The sequence below is a fragment of the Halyomorpha halys genome, unplaced genomic scaffold (genome assembly GCF_000696795.3).
Source record: "Halyomorpha halys isolate HHAL.00 unplaced genomic scaffold, Hhal_1.1 Scaffold211.1, whole genome shotgun sequence".
Lineage (NCBI taxonomy): Eukaryota > Metazoa > Arthropoda > Insecta > Hemiptera > Pentatomidae > Halyomorpha > Halyomorpha halys.
Genome location: NW_027105462.1, coordinates 275916 through 287108, shown reverse-complemented (window position 1 = coordinate 287108; position 11193 = coordinate 275916). Strand labels below are relative to the sequence as shown.

Sequence of the window (11193 nt, the reverse complement as noted above, 5' to 3'; positions counted from 1 at the left end):
GAAGCCCTGCAAAGCGGGGCGAAACGTCGGAAAATAAATAGTTGTAAACTATTTTTGTTTCACTTTTGACCGCAACCCTGACTGACCATCTTCTTATATATATAAAAGTATTAAAAATTAATGAAATTGTAACGAAATAGGTACAAGACATAAGCTAAGGCAAGCTTATTAATAAATTAATATAATTGCCTATTAATTTATTGTTTCATAGGATGATTTGACTGTTATTAATGAATAGCCGGCAATAAATTTTTAAGTAATTAGATGTGAAGTGTAACTTTATATTTAAGATATGCTAAAAATTAAATTAAATCTGTACCGCTAGAACCCAGGAAGGGTCAGGGGTTCAGTACTTTATAAGGAAGTACTATTACTAGACCAACGGTTGTGCAAGGAGGTGATTAGGTCAGAATCACACTCGACCGCCAGATTTTTACCCAATTAAGGGTACCCAATTTATGAGGCTGGGTGGACCCCAGGAGGGCTTCAGAGCCCAGAGGGTTGACTCACGGCTACAGTGTAACAAAATAATTTTCTGCCGAGCTGGATTTGAATCAGTTAATAGCATCGTGCCTTACCACGGTGCCACTGCGCTCCCCTAAGGAATATTAAATCATAAATAATAATGTTACTATTAAAATGATTACTTATGAATGCATAATAAAAGCTGTTAATTGTTAGATTGTCCTAGAGGATGGCCGAATCGATCAAAACATTGGACTGTTGATGATATAATAAAGTGTGTTGAGACTTAAAAGGGATACCAATTGATTTATTTAACAATAAATACCAGTCTCAAGAATTTGAAAAGGTTTTATGTAAAATAAACAAGGTTATTATTGGATGATTAAACAAAGTCTAGAGTTACTAAATAGCAGCAAAAAACGGCCAAAAAAAAAAACAGTGCTGCTACAACCTATGAAGGGTATGGGGCTCAGTTCTTTTTTAAGGAAGAACAGTTTGTTTTTTAACAAAGTTTACACAAGGAGGTGATTTGCTTTAAGACCACTCTCAAATGCCAAAATTTTTCGAATATTTATGAATATAAAATATTTTTGCATAGCCTGTAACTTTTAATATACTGCTATTTAACAGAGGCAAGACTTTGTTTTGGAAATTTTCAATGACCTTCCAATACTTCGTTTATTTTTTTCGTTTTTTTTTCAAATTAAATAAATATGATTTCTTAAAATATGAAAAAAGAACTTACCCTAACAATGATTCTTTCTGAAGCATGAGAAGTAATAGGGTAATGAGACGAGTCAGTACAATGAGCATGGAGGCCAACAACGAGATAGAAATACCTCTGGTCGGGGTTTGGTTTACCTTTCTTTCTCATATTGTTTGATGTTGTTTCGCTGAAATGTAACCTGCCAACTGTGACTTTCGAAACTTCCTCTCCCTTGAATTCAAGACTAAAAAAAAATTAGAAAACTTTTTAGTTTGATATCCTAAAAGTCCCAAGGTATACTTTATTGGAATTACTTTAAACTAATAACAGTAATTAGTAACATAATAATAGAGGATATTCATGATATTATCTTATTATTAGCCTACTATGAACGTATCTGGCTAAATAAATATGGCACATTCTATGGATAAGATGGCACTACTATATAAGGCCTATATGGACATACAGAGTTGAGCGTTGGGGTTCCACTAAACCATCAAATTCCTCCTGTATCCAATCCTTACAATTCAAAATCCTTAATGCTTCTTACTTTGTAACAAATGAAGTCATCCATCAGGACCTCAATGCTCCATATGTTGGCAATTGGCCAGAACAAGATACCAATCCTTCCATGACAACATCCCCACCACCATGATAAACTAACCAATGCTCCTAGGTATCTGAAAAGAAGATGGCCTGGAGATCTTCTATTCTAGAAATGTTATTGGAGTTCTATTGGAGGGTAGATTTTCCACTAGTTAGCATCTTGCTATTGTATAACTAACTTCAACTTTACATGTTGTGTATATTTTAATGCAGTAGTAAATATCAATAAATAAAATATTTAAAAAAATAAAATAAAAGAACTTGCTTTTATGAAACCTTTAAATAGTTTTTTATAAATATTTTTTTAATCAGAGCCTTTGCATTTGACTAGTTTTCTATTACGATATTTATTGCAATTATTGTAACTCGATAAGCGATTGCAAATAGTAGGATTTAAAATTCTAAATGAAATATTCAGAGTACTCATTAAATCAGAATAATATTTAATATTATCATAACTAAAATACATATGAAATGTTGAAAAATTTAATCAGATTTTCTGCTTAAGTTTTAGGAAATAAGCTGTTCCATTTAAATAAAAAGACTTAAAACATGGTTAATTAGCCACGCCAGCGCCCCATATGGCTGAGAAAACATAAGACTCAAAGACTTGCCAGCGAGCCTTGGCCAAAGGCAGTCTTTTTTTCTTCACCCCTATTTCGCTAAGAACAATGAGTGAGAAACGAGACCACCGAAGAGCCCTGTGGTAGCCAAGGGGAGGGTAGACAAAGGGAAATGGAAGCATTAAAGCATGTTGTAAGTCAACATCTTTCCACAAAATTATCATCATCATAATTAACCCCAGTCAAAATTAATTATTAGCAATAAATGTTCTATTTCGGCCACCCTTCATCCCTGTAATAACAATAGATTTAGTGTTTAAACTTTCTCTCTTATTCAACCAACCTTTAAAATAAATTCTCTCTCTGTCACCTTATGCCTAATTTCATTCAATAATTTCATATAGTCCAATACAAATTCAACAAGCAACTAAAAAATGAAGGAGTACCTGGCCTTGAGTTGAAGGTGCACTTCATACATAAAAAAATATACAAAACCAAGCACAATATAAAATAAATTAACTAATATCTTACAGGACAGGATGAAAAGCTTTTTTACTCCTATCGCTCTGCGATTGTTCTACTTTGATTGTTTGTGAAGGAGATTCAACTTTCACTCCGTAAAAGTGAAGGTAGAAATTTTCAATCTTGCGAAGGCCTTCAGGGGTTTTCACAAAATGGGGTTCTCCTATAAGCTGAGTATGACAGGTAATCTGAAAACATTAGATTTTTTTTTTTAACTTTTCGTTATTAATTTAAACTTTATAATAATTTAAAATCATAATAATTTTTTTTAGCCATGTTTTTTTAGTAGATGATATGATTTCCTTAGTGAAATTATAAGTTTGACAAAAATGAGGTTTATTAAGGTACATGAATATGGGACAGTAGTCCCAAAACGTTATAAAAGAAAAAAGAAAATATAGAAGAAAATATATTCAATTCTTGAAAGTTTTTAACCCCAAAAGATTTATTGAAATTGACTTACCAGACTTCCTAAAAAGTCATTTAAAAAAACATATTTATGAAATGAAATTGTTTAAAAATTAATTTAATACAACAAAAAACTTTAATCTTATATAGTTTTATTTTTCACAATGTGGGTTTAGTAAGGTTTAGGAATATTTTTCCTCAATCATTCTGATTAATAATTAATAATTTAAAGATGATAGAGCAATAATAAAGTTGTTCATAATATTTTTTTTTTAAATTTAAATACACGCACTAGTATGATTTTGATGTTTTTCATAATGCTTGTTATATTATTTTTATCATACTGTTTTAATTTTTATTCTAACCATCTCATTATCTTGTTTGTATTTAACCCTGAAGCAGGCCAAAAATTTGGGCCGAAATGTTGGCACAATAAAAGAAGTACTATTTATTAGTGATGTTCACTCCTCATTGACCTTCTCTCTGACTATCTACTAATATTATATAATTTATTGTAGAGAAATAAAAACACAAAAAATATTAATTTTATATAATAGGAAAAATAATACAATTTTAAACAAAGTTACAACAAACCTGAAAATGATTTTTCTTTTGACAGACAAAGGCATCATCGGTATTAGAGAAATTAAAGCCTTTATCAGCATCCACACGATAATGAGGTGTTGGACTGTAAAGCAAAAATAAATAAAATTAAAACTAACTTATAGAGCTTCTTTATTTCAATAAAAAATAAATTTTTATTTCAAAGAACATGACTCACAGTTCTTTGAGGTTATGATCACAGAGGGTGTGCCAGGATGTCTGTTGAAATGCTGAAAACCTAATGCACTGAAAATTACTCGAATCCAGGTACATTCCGTTTTCGGTAGAGCCATCTTGATAAGAGACATCGTCTTCAATTATAAGCTCTGTAAAGATGACAAACAGAATGAATAGTTCAGATAAGCACATTGAGACCATTGGAAAAAAATTTATTTGTATAAATTATGGTAAAAAATGTTATAATGGGGTGTATTTCAACAAAATATTTGTATTATTATTTCTTTGATATAAAATAAAATTAATACAGAAAGTATAGTCCATTGTTATCTACCATCATTAGCCATCTGCTAGCCAATTGCTCGATCCCACGCTGATACCATTTTTTGGATGGCTCTTAAAGAACTCTTGGACCACAATTTCAACTTCCGCAAAATTATCAAATTTTTTCCCTTGATGGAAATGGGCCATGGATCGAAACAAGTAGTAATTCGATGGTGCAAGGTCTGGACTATATGTTGTATGAGGCAGGAGTTCAAACTCATGAAGTTCTTTAAACTTTTCTTTGGTTCGACAGGATGTGATTGCTGACTGCTGAGGAATATGTTCTTGAGAGACCAGTCTACTGGTCTTTTTCACTTTCTCCATGGAGAGTAGATGGCAACTAACAGTATCTTTCGTGTGGACACACCACACTCCCTGGCAAGTTCGCAAGTACTTGTGGACAGATTTGATTCAACAGCTTCCTGCAGAACCTCATCAATGTCCATTAATGATGCCCAGAGCCCTTCTTCCTTTCCAACGTCATATCTCCACTGCTAAATTTTTCAGACCAACACCGCGCAGACGCAGGTCAAGGATACCTTCCTCTTCATATTTAATAATTGCACGAATTGCTTCAGCAGCTGTGAAATTTTTTTTCAGTAATGCCTTAAAATTTTGAGAATTTAGTAGGACAGTGTCATGTATCTTCTTTGAAACAACTTGCACTTGTAAAACCTGCTTTTGAAAAACTAAAATTTATACACTAACTTTCATTGATATTGACTTGGCTGAAATATTTGTTGTTGGATTTTTTAAAACAAACTAACAAGAACCATTAAAAACTTGTTTTTTCCCAATGCCAAAATAACGTCTATAAGATTAGAACTATGGCTCACAAATATTGTTTGATGGGAGTACCAATTACAGTGAATTCGTTTATAGGTATTCGAGTGTAAGAAACCACAATCATCAACATGACTAGACATATTTGATTTTGGAGAGCTTTTTCACACTTTCCACCACTGTGCGCCGTGCCCTCCTCCGGAAGTTCAAATTGGTAGTCAGGACCATCATAGTACTCTACTTCTTAAAATTACAATTAATAAAAATAAAATGTGCCCTTAGTATTGGGATACATAATTCTATAGTATATTCTATTAACACTTCATATTTTTGCTATACTTGATATTTCTGTTGAGACTTGATACTTATTATATTCTAGGTATTAGTGAGTAAACTTTTTGCATACCAATTCCCTGACTAAACATTGCTAAAAATTAAACTATGTTTCTAATTACTCACCACTGCTTATTAGATTACCAGGTTCTGTTTTGACAGAACTGGAGTTATCCTGACTTAACTTCCTCTTCTTTAAGGCACTATAAACAGCAGAGATCGGGGATTCGTCAGCAGCAGGACCAGTTGCTATCAATGTTCCACCTTAATATTAAAAGAAAAAAAATCAAATAAAAACAAAGATCATTATCAATGTTCCACCTTAATATTAAAAGGAAAAAAATCAAATAAAAACAAAGATCATTAATCATATTGTATAGAGTATAAATACGTTTCTGCTATTTGACAAAAGGTTTTGTTAACATTGCTAGCTGTTAAACATAATATAAGTTCAGTCATCTGGTAACAACATAACCTTGAAGCATTAGTGATTCAATATTAGGATCACATAATTTTTTTAAGGCAAAAATGTCAAGTTTTGTGCAGAGTAAGCACCATTTGCGGAAACTTTTGATTAACTTCTTTAACTAGAAGAAATCTGCAGCTTTGCAATATCGATTGCATGTAGAAACATATAGTAAGGCTGCTTAAGGTAAAAAAAGTTGTAGTGAGTAGTCTCAGATGTTTAAAAATTGTGAGTTCGAAGTCAAAGACAAAGAAAGCAGTGGAAGATCAAAAGTGTACAGACACGAAATCGGAAGTATTATTGGAAGAAAAGTTGTCCTATCCCACTCTTCTCCTCCCCATTGACATTGGCTTTCTGACTATCACTTGTTCTAGTCAGTGGCAAAGGGTCTATCTGAGCAGCGCTTTACATCTTATAAAGATACCAAAAATTGAATCGATTTGTGAATAACTTTAAAAGATAAAGAGTTTTTCCGAAGTGGTATCTGAATGCTACCAAACATGAGAAAAGATAGCGGTTAGCAATGGAGAATACTTTGAATAAAAAGTAATATACCATTCTTTCATAATAAATTATTAATTTTTGATAGAAAAGTCAGAAATTTATTTGTACCTCTATATAATATTTAAAAATACTAACCAGAGAGCGGAGAAAGGGGCTGATCATGCAATGGCGTATGAGCAAGAACGGCAGGATGCAAATCTCCTGGCGCAAGCAATTTACTATAAACACCTCCAGGGCTCAACAGTAATTCTTCAACGCCCACCTTTGCTTCTGTAAGAGGATGTATGATAAAATATATATAGTGCTCATTTTAAGATAATAAAACATTTAAATTTCTTAAAAATAGTAATTATGTCAAAACAAATTTTATACAGCTATTTATAAATTTTTAGTTATCACTTTATCGAACAATTTTGATATAATTATACATAAAGAAGAGTTACGAATGAAAATAGTTTAGAGTAATCATGAAAGTCTGACATTTGCTGATCCAATAAGCTTGTGATATCTAAGGAAGGAATATTTTGAGTGAGAGCAGGGAAAGCAGTAAACATGAAACAGAGGGTTGCTTTTCTATTACATGTCAACTTCCACTGAACAACAGTTCTAGTCTATTCTAAATAAAACAATTTATTTATCTCTATATTGCCTTGGATTGACAAAAACTTGATCATACTCCAGCTTGGCACTACAGATGTGGTGGCTATCCTTAGGAACAGTATCCCATACATTGTGGGGGATCTAATGAAATGTTCAACTTCTCTACAATGGAGGAAACAAGGATAAGCAACAACTTAACTTATATTTCTCCTATCTATGATTAATCCTGCAGAACCTTACGAAAAAATAATTTTATTCTAGAAAAAATGTCCACTAAGAATAAATAAATGGTTCACACATTGAGATTAATTGTCAGGCAAACATTTAGAAAGTTTCAGCATACATGCTGAAAATTACATAAAAACCTTTTATTATATTTATAGGTTATATTATAATTTATAATAGTAATCAACAATGGCTATATGCATAGCTCGCAATGATATAGAGGTTTGGTTATGTAGTAGGTGAAGGAATAGATGTTATTTAAAGGAAAGATGGATGAGGATTGGTGAATGGACTAAAGAAGGCGGTTCTATGGAAGGGTATATACAAATTGATCGGTTGGGATCTGGTGTTTAATAAATGGATGGATGATTGTAGAGTGAGGAGATTAAGGATATAGGCAGGTTTTCGGATTTTAAAGATTTGCAATAGGAAAACACAAAGGAGGTATTGCCTTTGGGAGGTTGGATAGAGCCACTTCAACTCTGTTTACCATTGGGAGACATGAGAGTGCCTGGGAAACCTAAAGATAAATCTTAAGAAGCATTTCATGAGTCTCTTCAGTCTCAACACAAGACCAGCAGATAGCACTCTGTAAACCAAGGAACTGTAGTCAAAGTGGGGGGAAAACGAGAAAGGATACTAGGAGCTGACGAGAATTCTAAAGAATGGAATCACGGAATCTTAGGAATTGTTCAAGTACAGTTATGGATTTCCGTGTGATCTGGGATGATGACTAGCTTACAGCCTGTTTTTAGTCGACCAAGCCATTCACGGAAATATGGTTCGACAAAGGTAGAGAGACAGCTGATAATCTTCTCAGAGTATTCAGAGATATGGAGGATAGAGCGGAGCAATATGTGATGCTAATGTTCTTAGATATATCCTCTGCTTTCGACAGCATCTGCTTACTAAGCATGCTACTGTGGCTAAAGAGGTATTATGATCTCAGCAACTTATAAGTCTAGGTAAGAAACTACCTTCAGGAGAGGCACGTGTAGATTATAGGTAACTATTATGAGGTAGAAGTTAAGTTTATTTTTGTTTTTAAATTAGTATTATTATTGTTATTTTTTATTTATTTTGTTTTCTTATGTTTTGTTATCATTTTATTTATACCTTTGTAAATATGGTGTGAATGAGCTCTATGAAGAATACAGAAAATTATTAATTAATACTCAATAATATTATAAATACTAACGATTTCTGGGGGAATGAGGTTTCGCTTCTTGTGGCGAGTAAGGAGGTTCTGAACCAGAATCAGGTGGGCTTTCCGGTAAATTATGTCTGTAACAATAAAAATATATATTTGGTTTTCAACTGTAAACACAATTTAAAACATTGTTGGCAAAATTAAAATATAATAAAATGAATGAGTCAATGATATAACTTACGGCTGGGTATAATGCTGGGTATCAATTGATGTGTTGGAAGGAAGGTGGCTAACAACGGTCAACGTCCTTGTACCTCGGTCTGTGCAAAGTGATTCACCAAAATACCTGCAATATAATTTCAAAAATAAATCAATATTAACAAATATAAATTCTTTTAACTTTGAATGAATGAAAGATCAATCTTTATTCTGGGACATTATGTAGATTCCCTAAGAATAACAATGTGGATGATTTGAGCAACATTCGTTCAGCTATATTATATAAAGTTAAACAAAATAAATAAAATAAAATATTATAAGAATAAAATAAGAACATGAGATAAAAAAAGATACATATTTTTTATTGAATAAAATAAAAAGTAGAAAATAATCGAGAATTAACCATTACCAATATTATAAAAGTCTTTGTCACTTAGAAACATCTGTTTTGACCCTAGGGGTGACAAGGGTCAGAAAGGGATCAGCATGGATACCAGTTTTTTAAGGGCCAAAACACATTAGTAGATATTGGGGGGAAAGTCAAATATAGTCTATACACAACACCTATGCCAAACCATTGTAGCCCCTTGTAATGTATTCTTCTTGGGCGTGGCTAATGAATATAATATAACCCCTTATTATATTATATATTTTCAATGATAACAATACTATAATATAAAGATATATAATTGGTAAACAGGTAAACACAAAAGCCTTTGGAAAGAAATTCAATAATAACAATAGTTTTGCAGTTGAATCAATTTTAATTAATTAATATGAATATATTTTTGGATAATTTCCTTCAGCAAACCTGGAGGATTAAAATAAATTCCAATAATCCCCACCAAATCATATTTAACCTTTGTCGTAAACCCATGACCTCTTGCCCCATAGTATCCTTTAATAATACCCCACTTATTCCTGTCGGACAGATCCGTAACTTAGGACTACATCTGGACAAACAACTGGCATGGAATCCTCAAACGGTTTGTCATCCATCAGGACCTTAATGTTCCATAGGTTGCCGATTTGGCCAGAACCAGATACCAATCCTTCCATGATAAACTTTCCAACCACCCAAGCACACATGTTTCTAACCTGGCTTCTCCTTCATTACCTAATAATCCTCCTAGACAGCTGAAAAGAAGATGGCCTTGAGATCTTCTCTAGAAATGTTATTGGAGTTCTATCAATGGGTAGATTCTCCACATGTTTGTATCATGTCATTTTTTCACTTACAGCAAATTTACTAGTATTTATTTTTATACAGTTGTAAATAACAATAACCAAATTATTACAAAAAAAAAAAGATTGTCTTTGAGGATGGCTGAGCTAGCAGAAATGTACATTTTAAGAAATAACAAAAAGTGTTTGAGACTTAACTTGGATACAAATTATTTTATTTAAACAATAAAACCTAGTCTCGAAGAAGTAAAAGATTATGTGTAAAGTATTATTATACTTTAAAAAACTAGAAATGAATAATACTTACGAATTGGATTGATCTGTTTCATCATTAATAAAATCTTCTAATTGGCTAAAATCTATGGCTTCATTGTCAATGGCTCCAAAATCTGATCGACCTGGAATAAAAATATAATTATCATTATAAAATAGTTATAATTATCCTAAGAAAACACTATTGATAATTTTCTTCATATATGCAATAGTATAATACTAAAAGACTCATCTGATTCACTCTCCCCGCCTCCCCCCAAAAAAAGAAAAAATATAAGTAATTAATTTTTTTTGTCATAATATTGTAGAGCAGTTTCAACTTTGCTTCGAGACACACCACACACAACTGCTAACACTCAGAATTGTCTAATCTCCAAATGCGATATTTAGTCAGAGGATTCGTAATTTTTATTTCAAGTCTTGTATTTGAATTTTATCCATAAATTTATTAAAAACAGGACTTACTACTAAATATCGAGTATAGATTTTTTTTTTATAAGAACTTTTTAATGTATATTGGGTTTAACACTTTCTAAAGATTCATTCCTTAGTTTTTCTTGTTCTTTTTTCATGAATACTGAAAAAATATTTTGAAACTTGATTAGTTTTTAAATTTAAATAAAACTTTTACAATAAGTCTTTGAGATGCATCGGAAATGAGAAATATGGGATCAATAAGAGATTAAAAGATGCACTTTTTTAATAATATTTAGTTTAAAGGAGAGAAAACCAAAAAATAAATAAATAAAATAAAATTTTATTGCTTAAAAAAAATAAATCTTCACCATTACAACTCATGGAGGGTCAGGTGTACAGTACTTTTAGTACAAGAGCCGGGCAGAAAAAAAGACAGTTATCTCACCCCAATTTTTTCTTACTTTAATGAAAACTAGATATAATTACTAGTCAAAACTGATGAGTCTGCCACGTATAGGTAGGGGGACTAAAAAATGGCGGCTGTTTCAAAACCTTAAAAAAACATTAATTTTTCATTTGGAGCTCTATATCTTAAAAACTACCAACAACACTAGAAAATCTAAGAGAACATTATTTAATGAAGAGTAAATTTACTGAAATATTA

The 11193-nt window shown here is 31.8% G+C and overlaps 1 protein-coding gene across 2 annotated transcripts in view; it reads right to left on the bottom strand.

The window, feature by feature from the left end:
• The window catches only part of LOC106679622 (myelin regulatory factor), a 124685-nt gene that overhangs the window by 23764 nt on the left and 89728 nt on the right, over nt 1–11193 (bottom strand). For both annotated transcript variants that reach the window (XM_067051499.1, XM_067051493.1), the window contains exons 2-10: nt 10147–10237; nt 8677–8781; nt 8484–8569; nt 6596–6730; nt 5617–5754; nt 4052–4199; nt 3865–3958; nt 2872–3050; nt 1211–1415 (exon numbers count right to left, since the gene is read on the bottom strand). In XM_067051499.1, the coding sequence (XP_066907600.1) occupies nt 1211–1415; nt 2872–3050; nt 3865–3958; nt 4052–4199; nt 5617–5754; nt 6596–6730; nt 8484–8569; nt 8677–8781; nt 10147–10237 (1181 nt within the window). The remainder of the gene's footprint in view (nt 1–1210; nt 1416–2871; nt 3051–3864; nt 3959–4051; nt 4200–5616; nt 5755–6595; nt 6731–8483; nt 8570–8676; nt 8782–10146; nt 10238–11193) is intronic.